At 50.1% G+C, this 23095-nt stretch overlaps 1 protein-coding gene across 4 annotated transcripts in view; it reads right to left on the reverse strand.

Moving 5' to 3' along the window:
• The window catches only part of CDC42BPB (CDC42 binding protein kinase beta), a 112434-nt gene that overhangs the window by 57664 nt on the left and 31675 nt on the right, over positions 1 to 23095 (reverse strand). For all 4 annotated transcript variants that reach the window (XM_012471198.3, XM_012471197.3, XM_021675233.2 and 1 more), the window contains exons 2-5: positions 17082 to 17173; positions 11931 to 12014; positions 7723 to 7818; positions 3538 to 3686 (exon numbers count right to left, since the gene is read on the reverse strand). In XM_012471198.3, the coding sequence (XP_012326621.1) occupies positions 3538 to 3686; positions 7723 to 7818; positions 11931 to 12014; positions 17082 to 17173 (421 nt within the window). The remainder of the gene's footprint in view (positions 1 to 3537; positions 3687 to 7722; positions 7819 to 11930; positions 12015 to 17081; positions 17174 to 23095) is intronic.

A 23095-nucleotide genomic window follows, 5' to 3' on the forward strand; every position in this document is an offset into this window, starting at 1 on the left:
CTTTTTTTTTTTTTTTCAGACAGAGACTCCCTCCGTCGCCTAGGCTAGGGTGCAGTGGCGCGATCTCAGCTCACTGCAACCTCCACCTCCCAGGTTCAAGCAATTCTCCTGCCTAAGCCTCCTGAGTAGCTGGGATTATAGGCACACGCCACCATGCCCGGCTAATTTTTCTATTTTTTTTAGTAGAGACGAGGTTTCACCATCTTGGCCAGACTGGTCTTGAACTCCTGACCTTGTGATCTGCCCGTCTTGGCCTCCCAAAGCGCTAGGACTACAGGTGTGAGCCACCACACCAGGCCGGTGGTGGTTGCTTTTTTTAAGTGAACTTGCTGTTTGCATGATGAAAGCTCTCCCGGCAGAAGAGCACTGGAGGTTCAGGGTAAGGACCTACCCATGGCTCCCAATGGCAGAGGCCTTTCGATGGGCAGGCAGTCGGTCCCCAGGCCAACTGAGAGAGCTGAGGGTTCCCATGGGCCACTGTACTGGGACTGCCTCCATCCACTCTCCTCTAAAACCTGGGGGCAGTGGCATCTTCAAGGGAGAGTCAGGATAGGCCTGAGAAGTAGCTCCAGGCTCCCCCAAGCGCCTTTTCTCCCAGCTGCTGAGACTCTGGCTAAAATCAGCAGGTGGAGGTGAAAGAACCATGGTGATCCGCAGCTTTGTTTCTCCCTTACAGCTCTTCCTCTGACGCACTGAAAAGGGAGGCGGCTTATGTTCCTCACCGTCCCAGTTTGGAGTGATGCCAACTCCCACTTCCAAACATTCCCCTTGTGGAGGTTCCTGCTGCAAAACCAACAGAGGTCTGGTTCCCACAGCAGGTCCGCCTCAGCCTCCAGAGCACACAGTCCACCACCTGGGGAGCGGCTCCAGAGCCACTCTGACCACTGGATCTTCTTTCCGAGGTTTTTTTGTCAGATTTCCTCTATTTCATCTTCTGCCTCTTCTACTGAACTTTCTACTTTTCTCTAGTTTTGATTTTCTAAGACTTTTTGCTTTCTACATATTCTTTTCCTTAAAATTTGTACTCTGTTCTTACTTAGTTCATACACTATACTCTCTGCTCTCTTTTTGGGGACGTGATGTTCTTTCTTTTTTTTGAGATGGAGTTTCACTTTTGTTGCCCAGGCTGGAGTGCAATGGCACGATCTCAGCTCACTGCAACCTCCACCTTGGGGTTCAAGCGATTCTCCTGCCTCAGCCTCCTGAGTAGCAGGGATTACAGGTGCGCATTACTACACCTGGCTAATTTTTTGTATTTTTAGTAGAGACAGGGTTTTACCACATTGGCCAGGCCAGTCTGGAACTCCTAACCTCAGGTGATCCACCTGCCTTGGCCTCCTGAAGCACTGGGATTACAAGCGTGAGCCATTTGCCCAGCCGATGTACTCTCTCTGAAACCCTTCCTGTCACTCGTTATCTCTGCCTTTCCTGATATCATCAGGATCTGACCTCTTGGGAAGAAGCTGCACCCACCTGTGAGGGGCACCCCCTGGGTCCTGGTCTCCCACTGATTCCCTCACCCAGGAAGCTTTTGGGGTCCAGCTGCGGAAGCCAGGTGGCAGCTGTGGAATCTGCAGACCCCCGCCTGGCGGGGTGGTGGGCACAGCCCAGAATCACCACAGCACCTACTCAACCACAGGAAGGGGCCCAAGCGGCAGCCGAGTGGCACAGGCTCCAAACCACACTGTTCTGTCTGCACCCTAGCATGTCACTGCACCTCAGCCTGGGTGACAGAGGGAGACTCTGTCTCAAAAAAAAAAAAAAAAAACCAAACAAACACCACACTGCCCAGATGACCCCCAGGAAGCCAATCCCAGAAAAGGGAGAGGGAATCTGTGCATTTGAAAAGCCATCTCGGAACGAGCCTAGCACAGAACAAATGAGGGACCAACGCAGATGGTTCGAGGAGGGGAATGACGGAAGGGACAATGCCAAGAACGACCAGACTGAGACTCAATGCGTCTCCAGGTATGGAGCTTTGTAACGTGGTCATATCTGGGGACAAATTAGTGACAGACTTTCCTATTAAAAAAAAAAAAAGAAAAGAAAAGCTAATAAAAAACAAGGCAATTATCAACTATAGAGAAAGCAAAAGTTTATGTATAGAGTGTAGTTCTCATACAGGACTACAAGGCTGGTGTAATGGTTACGCACTCACAATATTATCAACACCAAATGCTGACTGGACATAATAAAAGTTATGTGGATGATGTGGGGCCGGGCGCAGTGGCTCACTTTGGAGGCTGAGGCGGGTCACTTGAGGTCAAGAGTCAAGACCAGCCTGGCCAACATGACAAAATCCCAACTCTAATAAAAATACAAAAAAAATTAGCCAAGTATGGTGGCATGTGCCTGTAGTCCCAGCTCCTAAGGAACTTGAGACAGAAGATAGAGACGGAGGCTACAGTGAGCTGGAATCGTGCCACTGCACTCCAGTGTGGGTGACAGAGTGAGACTTCATCTTAAAAAATAAAAATAAAAGAGGATGATGATGTGGGAGAAAAGAGTTTGGAAGTTTATGTGGGACAGATGGGTGAGAGAAAGAGGCAATTATGTAAAAGACTTAAAATTTCAATTTAATTGATGTGATCTAAAGCCAGAAAAGAGAGAAAGAAATTAGCAATATAAACTTTTGATTTAGACACATGAAGGTAGATACTGGAAAAATAATTTTAAAAGTTTCCAATAGCTACCTGAGCAAGTATAATCAGGGTGGGGCAGGGCTTGGCTTGGTCTTGGTTGTAGGCTCTGTGGAACTGTTTGACTTCTTAAAACTATTACCACAAAATTACCTTATAACACAAAGACAAGTAAAACTAGTTTTTAAAAACAACGAACGCCAAAACAAACCACAGGACTGAATCTCTGAGTCTCAGGAAAGAGCTACGTGAAGACGCAGGCTCAGTGGCTGAGTCACTGGGGAGCTGCCCTCCCAGCCAAGAAGGCAGAGGGGGCCCAGGAGAACAGGAGAGGGCATGGCTTCAGGCTTCTGCCCCACACGCTCTCTCAGCTCAAGTCCTGCATGTCACGGTGACAAAGCCTCCTCCTCAGGCCCGTCTTTCCTTTGTAAGTGTTTCCTGGGGCCCTTCAGGGGTCAATGCAGCACAGAGAGAGGAGCAGAGTTGAGAAAGAATGTGGAGACAGAGGGCCCCGGGCCCCTCATGAGACATTTCAGGGAGGGGGTCTCGGGCGGTGGGGACAGAGGACCCTGGACCTGACGTGAGCCGCAGGGAGCACAGGCATTTCAGGGACGGGGGATCGGGTGGGGAGAGGTTGAGTCAGTATCAAATAAATATCAAAAGACACAGTGGCTTCAGCTGACAGGAGTTAGACTCTCGCAACTGCAACAATGAGAGCTGGGATCCATGGGTGCTGGGGCCGGAAGACAGCGATGTGGGCCTATTAGTCTGTGCTGCAGTAGCTCAAAGTGGGGACTCGCTATCTACATGGCTTCTGGGAGGGTCTCTGGACTTGGGAGCTCTGCAAAGAGTATTTTAACAATGAAACGTGGTTTCTGTAAGATCAGAAGCTGGTTACCTGTGCACGTAATGAAGCTGATGGATGGAGTCAATGGCCAGCACCATTTCACCAATGTAGAACCTCGCCATGTCTTCTGGAAGCTTGTCTTCAAATTTGCTGAGTAGGGTCAGTAAATCACCACCCACGTAGTAATCCATGACTAAGTACTACAAATTGGAAAGAGAAGCGGGGAGAATACCACATTTAGTCACCACCACACCTGACAATTAAAGGCCAGCCTTCCACTACGAAGTTCTCAGACTCCAAGCCTGGCTCGTGGCATCTCAGCTGCTCTTCTGTCACCCAAGACCTTCCAGCCACGCACCCCCATGCGTGCCACACTGCTGTCATCTTCAGCTGTGCATATGGCAGAGCACAGGCTTCAGTAAGTAATACATTTAATCCATCGAAGGAATGATGACAGGGCTTGATGTTGGAGAAGGCACTCTAAAAGCTAGTGACCCAAAGAGGAAGCACAGTTAATAGTGCATCAAATCCTACTGGGTTTAAAAATAATTCTGCAGGCCCTCATGTTATAGGAGGACAACACAGGACCAGAGAAGGGAAGTGAGGTATCTAACATCACACACGACATCACAGCAGTTCTTATTGGAAAGATTTCATTACAAAAGGGCTGAAAGATAATTACTTATAGGTTCACTCCAAGAGAAAACTTAGAAAAGCTACTGCTTAAGTAGAAATGGGAGTAATGGAAGAAAAATCATCTGGGCTGGGAGCGGTGGCTCACAATCGTAATCCCTGCACTTTGGGAGGCTGAGAGGCGGGCAGATCATGGGGTCAGATCGAAACCATCCTGGCTAACACAGTGAAACCCCATCTCTACTAATAATATAAAAAATTAGCCGGGCGTGGTGGCGTGTGCCTATAGTCCCAACTACTCGGGAGGCTGAGGCAGGAGAATCACTTGAACCCGGGAGGCGGAGGTTGCAGTGAGCAGAGATCATGCCACTGAACTCCAGCCTGGGTGACAGAGTGACTCCATCTCAAAAAAAAAACCCAAAATCTTCTGCTAACAGGCCTGAGCCCGTCACTTCCCTGAGAGGTCTCTGGGAGTTCCCTTGCCACCGGGCCAGGGGTGTGCTGGAAGTGGTCAACCCCAAGGTGAGCCTGCATCCTGCGTGGAGCTCTGCCTGAGGACAGCCTGTCTCTTGCAGCACTCAGAAGGCTCAGACCATGAAGCCCCAGTCTGTGGAGGCCCCACTGGGGGGATCTCACAGGTCAGAGAGGCCCAGGATGGGGGAGACCATCACAGCCAGAGTCGGGGTGGCAGCCATCACCTCCATCTCCAGGGCTGCTGTGCCTCAGGGACTGCTGGGGAAGCATGCGGCCTCAGCCTCCCGGGAGCAAATTTTCTGTGAAGAGATGGATGCTCTGGTCTGGACGGCTAGCTTTTCACTGGCCCACACAGGGAGGAAATGCTGTTTATCAGCAGGGGCAGTGACCCCATAGTTATTTACTGAGAAGCTCATAGTGACAGCTGCCGTCACCGTGAAGGCCTATGCTTGGGGCCAGGCTGTGGGACACAGGCCAGTGCTGTCCTGTTCACACCTCTACCTGTCTTCACCTCTGGCACCAAGACCCCATCTGACATGGGAGGCTTGGGGATGGGCCCAGGGTCACCCAACAAGCACGGACAGAGCAAAGACGCAGGCCCAGCAGTCAGACACGACGCCCATCATGTCCAATCCAACGGCGGTGTCTCCAAAGGAAGGAAAGCGCCACGCTGGTGGGCCTGTCTAAGGAAGGGAGGGGCCCAGCTAGATCAGAGGAAATGACAGAAGCCTTCATTTTCGGTCCCTGCTCTCAACAGAATCTTTGCCAGCAACCTCTCATCCCTTCCAAGCCTCTCCGCAGCTGTCCCGTCCTATGGAGCCTTTCTCAAGTCTCCCTGTCGCCGCCTAGGGCAGCCTCGGTCTCCTCGCCCTGGCTCAGGCACTGCCCGTCCTTCCTCGCTGAGTTCAGCTTGTTCATTTGCTCGTGAGCCCTTGCTGTGGCCCTGTCAGTCCCTCTGGCAACAGGGGTGCTGGCAGGCACCAGACAGCAAGATCCCTGCTCAGCGGAGCTCATGCTGGGGTCGGGAGAGACCGTGGCCAGCATGGAGAGCAGGCAGCGGGGAATGCCCACAGGCCACCTGGTGAGGTGGCCAGGCCAGAGGCTGCCGAGCAGAGGCCTGAGGGGAGCCGGGGTGGTGCTCCAGATGAAGGGGTGCGTGCAAATCCGTTAGGAGGAAAGTGGCAGTGGCACGCGGGGACCTGCCAAATGTGAGGGGGACAGCAGTGAGTGGTGATGTTCCCCAATTACATTCAGAAGCCCAGGCGCAGAGGTGCCACTGTGTGTGGAGGGCAGCGGAGAGGGGACGGTGGAGGCGTCTCCAGGGCAAGAGGCCATGGCAGCTGATGGAAACACATGGGGTGAAGGGAAATGCAGTGAATGAACGGCTGGGCCCTCCGGCCCCTCAAGAAAGCCACAGGGACGAGTCAAGCCCTTACTAGCTGAGCCCCAGCCATGTCCACGTCTGCCTAGAACTCTAGGAAGAGCAGAAGCATCCTACGCAGCGCTGGGTCTGATCAACGGTCTCCTCCTGGAACACGGTCCAGGAGGAAAATCAAGGCGGGAGCTCGTGAGCAAGACGGGCAGAGACCCACTTCTGAATTAGAACCAGGCCAAGTCTGTCCTGTCATGGAACACAGGATACTGAGTTAAGCCAATAACTTCTAGTTGGTGATAAAACAGGTTTAATTTTTATAAAACTCCGTTAGCTAGCTCCAACAGGAACTGCAGCAGAACTCACTCTTTGAGCCGTCAGAGGAACCCATTTCTGTAACATGCCTAGAGGCACCTGATACCAGTCTGCACTCGGGCCAGCCTCACCACCACAGGAAGAGGAACTGGACTATCCCTAAACACACCTGCTCAGGGCAGCAGGTGCGCAGCCGCAGGGGCTGGCCCCGCAGTCAGGGGCCAGAAAGCTTCAGAGGCCTCGCCTTCATTCTCTCATCCCGAATTTTCGTGGTACTCCTACCTGGGCAACTCCAAAAACCCAAGAACATGGCATCTTCACAGGAGCTCCTAACTCATGTGTCTTAATTTAGAATAAACCTGCAACACCTAACATTTCAGACGGCAGCATGCTATGCTAATTTTGGAAAAACATGAGAAACAAAACAGAAGCGTTATCTTCCTTCGTATAGATCCCAGCCGGCTGTACTCCTTGGAAACTTCACTCAGTTCTTATCAACAGTGGAAACGAACTGGAGACAGTCCACTGGGGTCCTCGGAGGAGGGACACTGAGCAGGAAGTGAGGGGGTTCAATGTGGAGACAGCCCCAGAGCATGGGGACCCAAAATGTGCTCGCCAGGCTGGGACTCAGGCACAGGTGCCGTCATCCATGCAGTCACTTTGGGCAAGTGACTTCAACTCTCTTTGCCCCAGACACCCCTTATGAAATGGTGGAATCACCGGGTCGTTGGGAAGACTGACGGGGACCCCTGTGGGCCTGAACTGTCCTAAGTGCTCGACAAACACCAGCTGCCCCCTCTGCCGAGGCAAATACGGACATGTGAAGTCTGCGTCAACAGCACACCTCTTCCCCTAATCCGGGGCATTCAAATCTCAGGGCTTTCTCTGATGCTGCAAGAGCTGGTGTCCCCTTCCCCACTAAGTCAGCTGCCCTGAGAGTGCTGTGGTGAACACGCTTGACGATGCACACATGTGCGTCACGAGGCTGGTCTGTCAGTCCTGAAAATAAGCCCTGTTCAAGTCAGAAAAATAAACAGGCGGTGTGGAGACCAAGCGTTAACCCTAAAACCTGTCCAAAGGGCCTGGGACAGGTGCCCCACCACAGGAGACCACTGAATCCCCACTGCAGTTCCTTATTCTTAGTAATTCAAGATCGAAAGTGTATCAAACCCCAGTTGGTTTAAATGTAATAAACCCCGCAAACAAACTAATCAGCTTATCCGGTGATTAGAAAAAAACAAAGTACATGCTTTCCACACATCTATTTAAAAAAGGTTCTACCTGACAACTACTGTGTGCAAACAAACCCCTCCATTTTATCAAGTCCAATACACATTTTTAACATGCCAGTTCCATGTTGTCTGACTGCATTTTTAGTGACAGCATAAAGGGATAAAAGACCCGAGCGAATGCCCTGGCCGCGTCTCTGGTCATCAGCCTACCAGGTGGTTCTCGTCCTGAAAGGCGTAGTGCAGCGCGGTGATCCACTGGCAGTCGCCGTTCACCAGCACGTCCCGCTCCTCTCGGAAGCACGCGGTCTGCAAAGCAATGAGGGGTGTCAGTCTATTTTCACTAGGAAGTACCCAGAGAGCGTATGGCTGATATCGGGGTCCCTGCTGGGACGGTGGCTCCAGGCACGGTGTCCCTGCCTTCCGGGGTCCTCCTCGTGCACGCCCCCCCCACACCCTGGCTGAGGCTGAGCCATCCCCTGTTCCTTCATCTCCCAAGCCCCGTGCAAGTGCCAAGGGCTGCTGACACACTTGCGCCCTGCTCTCCCACTGGCTCCATTTCTGTGGCTGACACTTAGGTTCACCCCATCCTCTTGTGGATTCCTGACTGGGCTCCTCTCACCCGGCACTGCCTGGCTTCTCTACCAGATCAACCCCCGCCAAGTACTGATGGCATGGGCTGCCCTATAACCACTGTTGAGCTTCCACGCAGCTAGCAGGAGAGGGCACACATCCGTTTGCTGAACTCAAGGTATAGTGATGACAGGATTGTTAGAGATTCCACCTGCTACGGCTCTGAAAGAGTTTTAATGCCCAGGTGGTATCTCTGTTTAAAAGTCACCAGGCCTGGCCGAGCATGCGGACTCACACCTGTAACCCTAGCACTTTGGGAGGCCGAGGTGGGCAGACTGCCTGAGGTCAAGACCAGCCTGGTCAACATGGTGAAACACCGTCTCTACTGAAAAATAGAAAAATTAGCCAGGTGTGATGACGGGTGCCTGTAATCCCAGCTACATGGGAGGCTGAGGCAGGAGAATTCCTTGAATCTGGGAGGTGGAGGCTGCAGTGAGCTGAGATGGCACCACTGCACTCCAGCTGAGGCAAAAGAGCAAGATTCCGTCTCAGAAAAAAAAAAGTCACCCAGCCATTGGCATAATTTTAACATGATTTCCTCTTTATTATAAGAGCATAGAACAAGATTTAAACTGTCTTACATTTGGAACTTGTCAAGTTTAACAAAAATATAAGTACATTATGGAAGGCTTGCTATGTGAGACACTAGGATACAGCTCTCATTGGCTCTCAGCTGAGTCTCACAGAAACCTCTGAAACCTGTTTCTTCGAAAAAGTTTTCTTTTCTAAACTTTAAATTAAAGTTTTCCCTTCAGGCTGGCCATGGTGGCTCATGCTGTAATCCCAGCACTTTGGGAGACCAAGGCGGGAGGATCACTCGAGCCCAGGAGATAGAGACCAGCCTGGGCAACATAGTGAGACCACTGTCTCTACAAAAGCATCTGAAAAATTAGCTGTGTGTGCGTCAAGAAGCTGAGGTGCAAGGATCGATTGAGCCTAGCCAAGATCACACCACTGTACTCTAGTCTGTGCAACAGAGTGAGATCCTCTCTCAAAAAAAAAAAGCTTTTTTAAAAAATGAAATGGTTGGCCAGGCGCGGTGGCTCATGCCTGTAATATCCGCATTTTGGGAGGCCGAGGTGGGCGAATCACAAGGTCAGGAGTTTGAGGCTATCCTGGCCAACATGGTGAAGCCCCATCTCTACTAAAAATGTAAAAATTAGCTGGGCATGGTGGCAGGTGCCTGTTACCCAGCTACTTGGGAGGCTGAGGCAGGAGAATCATTTGAACCTGGGAGGCGGAGGTTGTAGTGAACTGAGACTGCACCATTGCACTCCAGCCTGGGCAACAGAGCAAGACTCCTTCTCAAAAAAAAAAAAAGGTTGTTGCAGATGTGTCCCAGTTCTACTAATGACAACATGACAAGGGGTCAGCATTCAACTTGCCAACGTCCAGACATGCAGAGCCCAGCAATTCTGGAATTATCACGACCCCTCTGCCAACAGCCACCTCAGCCATAAGGGCCTGGTGAAGGGACAAGTACACAAAAACCTGAGTCCCAGTGTCCCTGACCTTCTGCCTTCCAGAACATTCTCCCAAAAAGCAGTGGTGATAGAGCACTGAGTCCCAGTGTGCCTGACCTCCTCTCTTCCAGAACATCCAGAACATTCCCCCCAAAAGAAATGGTGATAGAGTGCTGAGTCCCAGTGTGCTTGACCTCCTGCCTTACAGAACACTCCCCCAAAAAGAAATGCTGATGGAGCAGTGAGTCCCAGGCGAGGTGAGACCGTGGGCTCAGGAGGTCGGGGCTGCGGCCTCCAGGAGGAGATGCTCCCTAAAGCTCTGCCTGGCAGCTGCCAGAAGTGTTTAGGAAAAACCCATTCTTAAATTGGGGCCTGTGTGCAGGTGACCTGGTGACAGGAAACTTATGTATTATCCAGCAGTTTTGTCTGAAGAGCAGAGAGAGAAACTTTTAGTATTTTTTAACCAAGTAAGATGAAATAAAGACCCAGCCTGGTGGAAAAATTATAAATTTACACTGCTCAGCAACGCTTCTACTGACCAATCTCTTAATTCATGCTTTAAAGAACAGGTTTTATAAATCAATATTCAAAAATTTAATGTTTAAAATAAGTCTATGAAATAGGAATAAAAAGATAAACTTTTTCCAACTGGCACCATATAAATTTTTCTCTCTTATACACATATATAGCCCGCTACATATATTCTAGGATAGTCGTCATGACTGGCAAACACTCTTGGGCTTTTCTGAACATGCCAATTGAACTGCATCTGTATAACCAGATTCAAATTAAATCAGCAATAGTTACTCTTTTAAATGTCCTCATCCACCATGACATGTGGGTAAACACCTGATACCTCCTCACACTTTCACGTAACAGGAGCTGCTTTTCTCCCCTAAAAATTTGCTCCAACAACATTCCTGCGTTTGCCACAGTTTGGGGTGGCAGAAGGGGGACGGAGGGAAAGAGAGTGAAGGCTTCTCCCAAAGAAGGGAGGGAGACTGTGTGCATCCCAGAAACTGGGAGATGCAGGGCTGAAGCAGTCACAGGCCACCAATACTTTGAGCCCAGGTGACTGTAAAATGGTGCTCTGACATCCAACATGTGCTCAGTGAGCAACAAATGGGTGTGAGATCTTGTGCTGAGTGCCAGGGCAAGGAAAGGGGAAATGGGTACAGAGTGGAAGAAGCAAAAGCTGTAATGACTGAGTCATGAAGAACCAGTCAAGTCCACCAGGTTAACAAAACCAGGGCCCCGGAGAGATCTGACTCGAATCGACGGCTGTACTGTTGTTGGTCCAAGGTGGCAACCATGGGCAGCACGGGCACAAATTCCAGGACCAAAGAGGAAAGGGTCACCTACGATTACTTAGGAGGGTGAGAGTGGTAGGAGAAAGAGTCTAGAAACCCAAGAAGGACTTCCCAAAATGAGGAGGTGGCCACGTCGAGAGGTGTCCAACTCCAGAATCGAGCGCTGACCACAGGGCTGAGCAGCCTAGAGCTGCCACAGCACTGCCAGGAACAGGCCTCACTCAGGGTGGGTCAGAGACACGCAGGGCCACAGTAGACCATTGCGACGAACAGCAGCCGGCAAGGAGAGGGCTGCCGAATGCCTTCTGGCAGAGGCAGGAGTCACAGGAGAGGATGGAGCATGATGGATGGAGCAGATCCGAAGCAGGAAGCAGCAGGTCAAGTGGCCAGGAAGGGCCTGGGCTCTGAGTGCAGGGGAGGCAACAGAGGGCGGGCGAGGACAGAAACTCAAGACGGCCAGAGAGGAAAAGCGTGGGCTCCCCAGCAGGCCCGGCCTGCCTCGGGCGGGCAGGAGGGAGACAAGGGGCTGAGCACATGGCTGCAGGGACGGGGTCAGGGGCATGGAATGGCCACCAAGAAGACTGACAGTGAACTAAGAAAAAGGAGCAGATCTGAGCCTGCTGAGCAGTGGTCCGCTCTCATTCATAATCTTGATGCTTCTCGAAGTTGGAAGCTAAGGACCCGTCTGTGTGTAAGCAGGCTCCAAACTTGGTCATTCCTTTTGTGTATGGAGCAGAATTTCAATCACTGCTAAAACTCCCCTGAAGCTTTTTATTTGCCTTTACGGTAAGCATAATCCAGCCAATATTCTGGAGGGTGCATTCTCAGGCACCGTGTCCAGTAAAGAGTGATCACAGAGGCGGGAGCAGCAGGCGCCAGGGAGGAGGCTGGGACCTCCCCAACAGAGAGCACTTGCTCTGTCCCGGGGAAAGGCAGGCCCGGGGCTGGGGGTGACTGCAGCTTTTCCCAGTTGGCTTCACAGTCTCTTTCTGCTCACCCCAAACTCCATACTTACCTCTGCTCTTTTCAGCATTTCCCACTTGTTGAGGATTTTCATTGCATAAATTCGTTCAGTGTTCTTCATTTTGACAACAGCGACCTACAATACAAATGTGAGTTGAACAAAAATGCTGTTACTGGAAGAAAGGCTGGCATGCTGGAACTAAACTGGAGTGAAATCTTAACAGCCTGAGAGCCTCGAAACCAGCGGTGAGAGAAAGCCAAGTTTTCGACATAAATGAAGATTTGCCCTTTTATGCATCGAAACCCAACCCCACTGCGACCTGAATGGCACCGCCTGCAAATTAGAAAGCTTCACTGTGAGTGCCAGGCACGTGGCGGCTCATTGCCCTCTACTTTGGGTTATGTCTGCAGATTTTCATTTAAAACAAAGGCAGAAAAAAAATTCTAATGTTTGATAGCAGAGTAGGGTAACTGTAGTTAACAATGAATGTATTATGCATTTTAAAATAGCTAAGTGATGCTGGGTTCGGTGGCTCACGCTTGTAATCCCAGCACTTTGGGAGGCTGAGGTGAGATGATCACCTGAGGCCATGAGTTCGAGACCAGCCTGGCCAACATGGTGAAACCCCATCTCTACTAAAAATACAAAAATTAGCCGGGTGTGATGGCACGTACCTATAATCCCAGCTACTTGGGAGGCTGAGGCAGGAGAACTGCCTGAACCTGGGAGGTAGAGGCTGCAGTGAGCCGAGACTGTGCCACTGCACTCCAGTCTGGGTGATACAGCAAGACTCTTGTCTTAAAAAAAAAAAATTTTTGGCCAGGCATGGTGGCTCACGCCTGTAGTCCCAGCACTTTGGGGGACTGAGGCAGGTGGATCACCTGAGGACAGGAGCTCCAGACCAGCCTAGTCAACATGGTGAAACCCAGTCTCCACTAAAAATACAAAAATTACCCCAATGTGGTGGCGCACACCTGTATTCCCATCTACTTGGGAGGCTGAGGCAGGAGAATCACTTGAACCTGGGAGGGAGAGGTTGCAGCAAGCCAAGATCATGTCACTGCACTCCTGCCTGCGTGACAAAGTAAGATTCTGTTTCCGAAAAAAAAAAAAAAAAAAATTAACCCTCCCCCTAAAAAATTCACCTTTTAAAAACTCATGATTGGCTCCCAAGCTTGGACCTTCCCAGGCTGGGGTGCAATGGCAGGATCTCAGCTCACCACAACCTCCAACTCCTGGTTCAAGTGATTCTCCTGCTTCAGCCTCCTAAGTAGCTGGGATTACAAGTGTGCGCCACCACACCCGGCTAATTTTTGTATTTTTAGTAGAGATGGAGTTTCTCCATGTTGGTCAGGCTGGTCTCTAACTCCTGACTTCAGGTGATGCGCCCACCTTGGCCTCCCAAAGTGCTGGGATTACAGGTGTGCGCCACCGTGCCCGGCCAGACGCTGCCTTCTATCTGTACCCCCCACCCCCACACTGCCTCTTCTATCTGTGGCTCCCCCTACCCACCTCGCACGTGCCAGTTCCTGCATCAAGAACCTTTTCTTCACAGAGGCAGAGACTAGCCACGTGGGCTCCAGAGTATAACTCTTGCTAATTCACTTCTTCGTGTCTCAGGTTCCACCACTATAAGAGGTTAAGGGCAGGACTGGCCTCCTGAGACAACTATGAGGACCCATGAGCCCTGGCACTTAATGAGCCCAGCAGTGTGGGACACAATCAGCCCTCACTGTGTGGCCACAAGCCCCATTCTTCAAACCGCAACTCAAGGGCCACCTCCTCCGGGACGTCCTCTTGGACATTTCAGTTTCTACCAAATCTTGAACGAGCTCTTCCATCACTACCAACACCCATCAAGATGTCAGCTCCACTGTCTGGTACATTCTCTACCCAACATAAGTTACTCACGCATGGGCCCAAGTCTCCACCTCAGCATTCCCTGTTAAGCTACTCACTGGCAGTGACAGTAGCTTCCATACCTCTGGCTGCCAATGGCAAGCAGCCAGCATGTCCCCGTGTCTGCAGCAGTCATGGGCTGAAGAGCTCTTAAATGGCATCATCATCTACCTCCCTGCCTTTCTAACATCAAGTACCACACAGTCACATTGCAAGAGTCACTGTGAGAGCTGCCATTCACCGGGCACATCCTGCATGCCAGAGACGGCGCTGAGCCATGCATCCACACCCCCACCTCACCCTCACAGTGACCCCAGCTGCGGGGGCTTCTAAAATCCATCTCGTACAGATATGGATTCCATGGCTCCAAGGGAACCAGACCAGGGAGCGAATCCAAGAAGCAAAAGCTGCGAGGGAAGGACAGGCTCCCTTCAATCAGGAGGAACTCAGAAGGTGATCAATGTTATCTTCTTTGAAACTCACAAAACTGAGTTTTGCATTAAGTTCTTTGGCAAAAAAGAGTACTAAAAATAACTATAAACCATTCTGTGAAAACCATTTTCTCTCTCATTCTTTCATTTCCCGTGGTCTCTCTGCCCTGGTGTACCTCTCCCTCCCTCCTAATTGCACTCTGGAAAGTCTGGCCATGAAGCTTGTGTGGCCTGGGCCCCACTCACCTCCAAAGTCATCCCATCTGGCACAGCTCAATGCTTGGTATCAAGCAGACAGGGCATCAGTGAATGCGATCTGTTTTTAAGTTTAAAAGGCTTTCTTAGCCAGGCACAGTGGCTCATGCCTATAATCCCAGCACTCTGGAAGGTGGAGGCAGGAGAATCACTTGAGCCCAGGAGTTCGCGACTAGCCTGGACAACACAGTGAGATATCTGTCTCTACTAAAAAGAAAAAAGACAAAACTAGCCAGGTATGGTGGTACATGCCTATAGTCCCAGCTACTTGGGAGTCTGGGGCAGGAGGATTGCTTGAGCCCTGGAGCTAAAGACCAGCCTGGGCAACATTGTGAGACCCCCTTTCTACAAATTAAAAAAAAAATTATCCAGGTGTGGTGGCCCATGCCTGTAGTCACAGCTACTCAGGAGGCTGAGGAAGGAGGATCACCTGAGCCCAGGTGGCAGAGGCTGCAGTGAATTGTGATCATGCCAGCACACTCCAGCCTGGGTGACAGGGCAAGACCCTGTCTCAAACAAAACAAACAAATAAACAAACTCTGTGTCCCATCCCGGTCCCTGATAAACTGACTTTGGCTGGTGAGGCCTGGATCCAGGGTCTGTACTGAGATAAACTGGGAGCGCTGGTCACCCTGGGACGGGGCTGCTCTCCTGATGAGACTCACTCATGGGATGCTGCTGAAAGAGGGGGGCTATTTCCCTACTGTACTGTTTTGCCTTCTTTCCCGTCTGCACACTGGAAAATGTGTGCCCTGCACAGCAGAAGCCACCTCACTTTGTAATGGTGTCTAGTAGGTTTGCTGTGGGCAGAGTGCACCTGCTGCTGGGAGGAAACACAGGGTGTTTTCTGATTTGATTTTCCTCAGTGAACCAACAATCCCCAGCTGAGGAGAGCTTAGCCCAAACCTCAGCACAGGTGCGAAGACTGCACCATTTAAGAAGCAAAGCTCTTCCGGCGACTCACCGTCAAAGCACCCGAGGTGGTCCCACAGCCTCTGAGGGAGCCTGACCTCTCCCTTGGTCTTGGCAGAACCATCCTGCGAGGCCAAGGCAGGTCCGCGAAGATGGCCCAGAAAGCGAGGCCACACCGTGCCATGGGCCTCCCAGGGCGGGGCTCCCAGCCACATACAAGGGACCTGGTGAGCCTCTCCAGCTGCTCCCAAGTGGCTGACCCTCCTCCCCTAGGCAAAGCCAACCAGACCCAGAGCCACACAGGTGTGTCAATGGCAAGCAAGCTACACAGCACGAAAACAGCCACTATTCAACCCTCTCTGTGTTTTTAGAAAATGCCAAGAAGCCAAAATTCAGTTAACAAATGGAGTTTTTAAAACTATGTCAGAAGGCCGGGTGTGGTGGCTCACACCTGTAATCCTAGCACTTTGAGAGGCCTGGATCACTTGAGGGCAGGAGTTTGAGACCAGCCTGCCAACATGGCAAAACTCATTTCTACAAAAAATATAAAAATTAGCTGGGCGTGGTGTCAGCACCTGCAACCCCAGCTACTTGGGAGGCTGAGGCATGAACCCAGAAGACAGAGGTTGCAGTGAGCCAAGACTGTGCTACTGCACTCCAGCCTAAATGACAGAGCGAGACTCCATCTCAAAAAACAAAAACAAAAACAGGCAGAGGACAGTGGCTCATGCCAGTAATCCCAGTACTTTGGGAGGCTGAGGTGGGCAGATCACCTGAGATCAGGAGTTCAAGACCAGCCTGACCAACATGGTAAAACCCCATCTCTACTATAAATACAAAATTAGCTGGGCGTGGTAGCACGTGGTTGTCATCCCAGCCACTTGTGAGGCTGTGGCAATAATTGTAATTGAGCAATTAGTTGTAATCCCAGCTACTTGCTTGAACCCGGAAAGCGGAGGTTGCAGTGAGCCGAGATTGTGCCATTGCACTCCAGTCTGGGCAACAAGGGCAAAACTCTTGACTCAAAACCAAAACCAAAAAACAAACAAAAAACCTACATCTGAAGAAACTATTTTTGGTCCCAACAGTATCTCAGGTAATTCACCAGTCAGAAGCTTTTGGTTTTTCTTTTCTTTTTTTTTTTTTGTGAGACGGAGTTTCGCTCTTGTTACCCAGGCTGGAGTGCAATGGCGCGATCTCGGCTCACCACAACCTCCGCCTCCTGGGTTCAGGCAATTCTCCTGCCTCAGCCTCCTGAGTAGCTGGGACTACAGGCACACGCCACCAAGCCCAGCTAATTTTTTGTATTTTTAGTAGAGACGGGGTTTCCCCATGTTGACCAGGATGGTCTCCATCTCTTGACCTCGTGATCCACCCACCTCGGCCTCCCAAAGTGCTGGGATTACAGGCGTGAGCCACCGCGCCCGGCAGTTTGGGTTTTCTTTCTCTTCATTCTATCATTCAGATTTTCTCCCCAGCTTCTCAGGAGGCCGAGGCGGGAAGATCACTTGAGCCCAGGAGTTCAAGGCCAGCCTGTGCAACACGGTGAAACCTCCTCTCAGAGAGAGAGAAGAAAAAATGAACTCTCCAAAGGATACCAATTACCTCATCCCAAAACCAGTGTATAGGTCCATAAAAAGGTGAAATGGAAGCTGCTGACGTTTTGGCAATTTAGGCAAAGTTAACAAAATGAAGTTCATCTTACCTCACCAAAAGCACCTCTTCCAATTACTTTAATTATTTCAAAGTCTTCTCGATGAAGCTGCATTTCTTTCACCAGCTGTGTAAATGGTTTAGCTACAAGTAAAACAGTAAAACCAAAAATTTAGTCTTATCAGTTAATATTATATAAAAATTTTATGGATTGGGGTGTTGCACCAAGTTATACTTTTAAAAAATGTTTATGTTTAAAAATATGTACTATCTGACAACTTTTGGAATGTGACATGGATGTTGATCCCAAGCAACTGCGGTCATGCACTTGATAACATCGTTTCAGCCAATGACGGACCAGATAACTAGGAGTAGTCCCATAAGATGATAATACTGTATTTTTACCAAATCTTTTCTATGATTAGATACGTAAATGCGGCCAGGTGTGGTGGCTCACACCTGTAATCCCACCACTTTGGGAGGCCAAGGTGGGTGGATCATGAGGTCAAGAGATGGAGACCATCCTGGCCAACATGGTGAAACCCCATATCTACTAAAAAACACAAAAATTAGCTGGGCGTGGTGGCACAAGCCAGTAGTCCCAGCTACTCAGGAGGCTGAGGCAGGAGAATGGTTTCAATCAGGGAGGCAGGGACTGCAGTGGGCCAAGATCAAGTCACCGCACTTCAGGCTGGTGACAGTGAGATTCTGTCTCAAAAAAAAGAGTTTGAGAGCAGCCTGATCCAACATGGTGAAACCCTCTCTCTACTAAATACAAAAATTAGCTGGGTGTGGTGGCAGGTGCCTGTAATCCCCACTACTCAGGACGCTGACACAAGAGAATCATTTGAACCCGGGAGGCGGAGGTTGCAACAAGCCAAGATCCTACCACTGCACTCCAATCCGGGCAACAAAGCAAGACTACATCTCCAATCGATCAATCAGTCAATAAATAATCAATCAATCAATGTAGCTACACAAAAACCATGTGCTACAATTGCCTCCAGTGTTCAAAAGTGTTGCACACTGCACAGGTGCATAACCCAGAAGCTGTAGGCTGTGCCACGTGGCCTAGTAGGTTTTGCCATCTGAGGAGGTTTTGCCAACCGAGTCTGTGATGTAGTCTTGTCATGTTCACACAATGACAAGAATCACCTAATAATGCATTTCTCAGAAGGTATCCCCACCATTATGCAACGCACCACAGTATATACTTCAGTATCTATTACAGCAAATATCATCACACACAAGTCTCCTGGTCAAAGCCAATAGGTGAATATCTACTGAGACAGCAACTGATGGGTACACTGCAGTTGGCTTCTTGGCAGGCAGAAGGAATGAAGGGAGGGAGAGAGGGCGGGTGGGCTGAAGAGAACCCTTGAGCTGAAACTTAAAAGGCCATCTGGGCCGGGAACAGTGGCTCACACCTGTAATCCCAGCACTTTGGGAGACCAAGGCGGGCAGATCAAGAGGTCAGGAATTTGAGACCAGCCTGGCCAATATGGTGAAACCCTGTCTCTACTAAAAATACAAAAATTAGCTGAGGCTGGTGGCCCATGCCTAGAGTCCCAGCTACTCAGGAGGCTGAGGCAGGAGAATGGCTTGAACCCTGGGGGCAGAGACTGCAGTGAGCCAAGATCACAACACTGCACTCCAGCCTGGGAAATAGAGCAAGACTTGGTCTCAAAAACAACTTTTTTCTTAACTTTTCAAAGTTTTTCTTTTATAATCCTTATATACTAGGAGAATAAAAATTATTTTCTTATGCCAAATATATTTGCAATGAACATTTTCATGCACACAACTTTTTAACTATTTTAATTATAATTTTCAGGATAAAATCCCAGGACTCTCCAAAGGGCACTAACATATTTCATGGTTCCCAGTTTGCCTTCCAAAATGTATCTCCTGCCAGGCATGGTGGCTCACGGCTGTGATCCCAGCACTTTGGGAGGCCAAGGCGGGTGGATCACCTGAGGGTAGAAGTTCAAGACCAGCCCAGCCAATGCGGTGAAACCCCGTCTCTACTAAAAACACACAAAATTAATCGGGCATGGTGGCGCTTGCCTGTAGTCCCAGCTACTTGAGAGGCTGAGACACGAGAATCACTTGAACGTGGGAGGGGTAGGTTGCAGTGAACTGATACTGCGCCACTGCACTCCAGCCTGGGTGACAGAGTGAGGCTGTCTCAAAAAAAACAAAACAAAACAAAAACCAGTGAAGACAAAGGCAGATGAGATGCAGGGAGCAGCTGGTACCAAGGCTGTGCCCCGAATGTCCTCTTTTCTTTCCACATTAATTACTCTCAAGTCACCTGAACCTCCTTGTCAAGTTTCCCCACTAGTCTTTTGATAAGACATGTTTTGTTAACTATGTGTTTTAATAGTTCTATGCGCATCTCCCTGAAGTGGTAGACACAGATGATGGGGCCAGGCTGGGAGCGGGAGGAACTTGGAGGCAGCCTGAGGTGAAGGCTTCGAAAGGCAAACCACGAAAGCATCAGCAGGAGACCTGCGTGCACGCTGAAGCAAGTTCCCAAATCAGAGGGCAAAGGAGAGAAGGGCCCAGAAGGAAAAGCCTGAGAGAAAACATTATTTTTCAAAATATTTTCAAACTGCTCTGGGAACAGTAACAATTTTGTACTGGTGTATAAAAATAATTAGGCCGGGCATGGTGGCGGGTGTCTGTAATCCCAGCTACTCGGGAGGCTGAGGCAGGAGAATCACCTGAACCCAGGAGGTGAAGGTTGTGGTGAGCCGAGATCTCACCACTGCACTCCAGCCTGGGCAACAAGAGCAAAACTCAGTTTCAAAAAACAAAAACATTAAGAATAATTAAGACCGCAGTAGCTACGACTAGAAAAGCAAGCCGCATCGCAGTGGAGGAGCAGCCTGCTAACCACACAGGTGCTGAGAGGGGGAGACAGAACATTTAACATAAATAACCGTCAACTAGGTCACTAAGATGTAAAGAGGGCACATGGAAATACCACGGAGATGCCAAATCCAGAAAGCACTGCTGCCCTTAGGATCAGGAAATGAAAGATGAGGCTGGAATTTTTAAAACTTAGAAAGCTCGGCAAAGGGGCCTGTAAGCTGAAACTCAGACCCTGAGGATGGGGTGCTACTGGCTGGCACTGGGTCTCTAAGCTCAAAGGCAGCCCCACAGGCTGGGTCCTCAGTGTCTGGAAGGAGTGCAGCCAGCCGACGCTGGGCTCTCAAAGGCAACCATGGCAAGGTCTTCTGCTAGTGTGGGGAAACTCCAAACTGGCACCAGTGACTGCTAGAAGGAACTTCCCTGCCAGGATGGTATTGCTAGGGTGTCACCGGAAGAGGGAGCAGGCAGAAAGCCGCAAGTCGTCCTCCCACCTCCCAGCCTTGCAGCCTCCCTCCAGCACCCGATTCAGGCAGAGCTCAACAGCAAGCAGGGGGTCAGGGTTCCCCAGGCTTGGCTGGGTGTGGGATGGAGTGAGGAGGACATCAGTGCCTGGGAACCAGCTGGGGTAGGGGTTACGGTCCTCCTGTTACCTACAGGAGGACTGATCAAATAAGCAACATTAAGGATGATAGGGCTGTCAGAGAGAAGAGCTGTAGATAAGGAAGATAATAAGAATCAACTAACTGCACAGAAGTGGGTTAGAATCGGAGGTTATCAGTATGAACTCAGTTTCATTATAGACAGATAGATACAGAGATAAATGCAGACATATAGGAGTCCTAGCTCTGTCTACCAAGAGCACCGGGGAGCAGCAGCAGTTCAGCTGCAAGCACACCCAGTGCAGACTGTGGTCTCTAAAGCCCATTCTCCAACAAAAGACAGGGCTCCTCAGGCAACTCCAGAGCTGGGTTAGGGAACCACAAGGTGAGCCTACAGCATCCAGTGCCCAGAAGTGAGGATGTGCTCAAAATAAATACAAACAGTCACAGATTATAACCTATTAAATAAAACAGGGCTGGGTGCAGTGGCTCATGCCTGGAATCCCAGCACTTTGCGTGGCTGAGGCAGGAGGACTGCTTGAGCCCAGGAGTTCAAGACCAGCCTGGGCAACACAACAAGACTCCACCTCTACAAAAAATAAAATAATTAACCACGTTATGGTGGCATATAACTGTGGTTCCAGCTACTCTCAAGGCTGAGGTGAGCGGATCACTTAGCTCAGGAGGTGGAGGCTGCAGTGAACTGTGTCTGTACCACTGCACTCCAGGCTAAACAACAGTGAGACCATGTCTCAAAACAAAAACAAAAACACCAGGAAATCAGAAGTCTGCACTGACATTAATAAACATAATTTTAAAATCTGATGAGAAATGGGATATTTATATAGTTTCAAAGTACATTCAAACAAATATCTATCAATTACAAAGGGAAAACGGTGACTTTACAGTGAAGTCAGGCAGACACCACCTGAAATCAAGTAATCAGAGCAGCCAGCATCAGTTATGTGACGAGGCGAAACCACACCATCCTACAGGACACGAGGGGGGAAACACAGCCTCACTTCTGCGATGTTCCTGCCAAAGATCCACAACCCAAATCCAACCACCAAGAAACCCAGGCAAACCTAAAGTCAGAACAGTCTCCAATCACCAGCCAGAAACTTTGAGCAGTGTCAAGGTCATGAACCTCAAATCACACAGAAAGGAAAATGTCATGCTGTGTGTGGCTCTGCAGCGGACCCCTCAGCTACAAAGCAGAGTATGAGAAAATCTGCAAGCTTCAGTGGAATCTGAAGGTTAGATACAGCAATGTGTCAATGCTACACTCCTGATTTTGTTGGTTACACTGCAGAATATCCCTGTCTGTAGGAAATACATGCTAAAGCAGTGGTCCCAACCTTTTTGGCACCAGGGACCACTTTCATGGAAGATGATTTTTCCACAGACCAGTAGGGGGGTGGGGGAGGTGTGATGATTTTGGGATGAAACTATCCCACCTCAGATCATCAGGCATTGGATTCTCATAAGGAGCATGCAACCTAGATCCCACGAATGCACAGTTCACAGCAGGGTCTGTGCTCCTATGCGAATCTAATGCCATGCTGATCTAAGCATGCAGCTCGGGTGGGAACGCTCACTGGCCTCTTGCCACTCACCTCTCGCTGTGGGGCCCGGTTCCTAACAGGCCGTGGACCTGTCCGTGGCCTTGGGGTTGGGGACCCCTGTGCTGAAGTATTCAAGGGCAAATGGTTGGGGGAGGAGAGTTCTTTCTTCTGTTATTTGCAACGTTTCTGAAGTTTCAAACTGTTGCAAAGATGTTTTTAAAATACTTCTAAAAGTTCAGTTGTTGCTATTTGGAAAACTAAGAGGGGCAAGTAGGGAGAGTCCACTGGATGCAGCCACCATCGCCCCATTAAGACAGTAATGGTGACTTAGAAACGATGGTGACAGTGTCCTGGGGGCAGAGGACGAAGAGGTCGCATCCGATGCGTGCTGGAACTAGAGTGGACCGTGACACGGGAAGCAGAAAGAAGATTCCAGGATGCACGCTAGGGTTCTGGCCACAGCAGCTCAAGGAATGGGGTGCTGTGCAGCACAGTGGGAGAGGCCGGGAGAACAGCAGCTTGGGGTGGGGAGGGGAGCAGCGCCTGGGGCAAAGGAATCCAATTACATCACGTAGTCAGCGCTACAGAGTCTGAGACAGTAAAGAGACCAGACTGATTTTTCTTACAGGACCCTACTGCTGTTTTATATTTTCAAAAAGTGATCACTTCGAAACCACCAGCTTCCATGGGGGTAGGGAGAGGTGAGGGGTGAGAACGGGGAGAAGCAGCCTGTTGTGAGGCAACTAGAGACACAGCTTCCAGGGAGGATGCAGGGCATTTGTTTTTTTTGTTTCTGAGATAGGGTTTTGCTCTGCTGCCCAGGCTGGAGTGCAGCAAAGTGATCACAGCTCACTGCAGCCTCCACCTCCCAGGCTCAAGAGATCTTCCTGCCTTGGCCTTCCCAGTAGTCGGGACCAGAGGCGTGCTCCCATGCCCAGCTAATTCTTTTATTTTTTGTAAAGACGGGATCTTGTTGTGTTGCCCAGGCTGGTCTAGAACTCCTGGGGTCAAGTGATCCTCCCACC

The sequence above is a fragment of the Aotus nancymaae genome, unplaced genomic scaffold (genome assembly GCF_030222135.1).
Source record: "Aotus nancymaae isolate 86718 unplaced genomic scaffold, 86718_ANA_hifiasm-v0.15.2.pri h1tg000011l, whole genome shotgun sequence".
NCBI lineage: Eukaryota > Metazoa > Chordata > Mammalia > Primates > Aotidae > Aotus > Aotus nancymaae.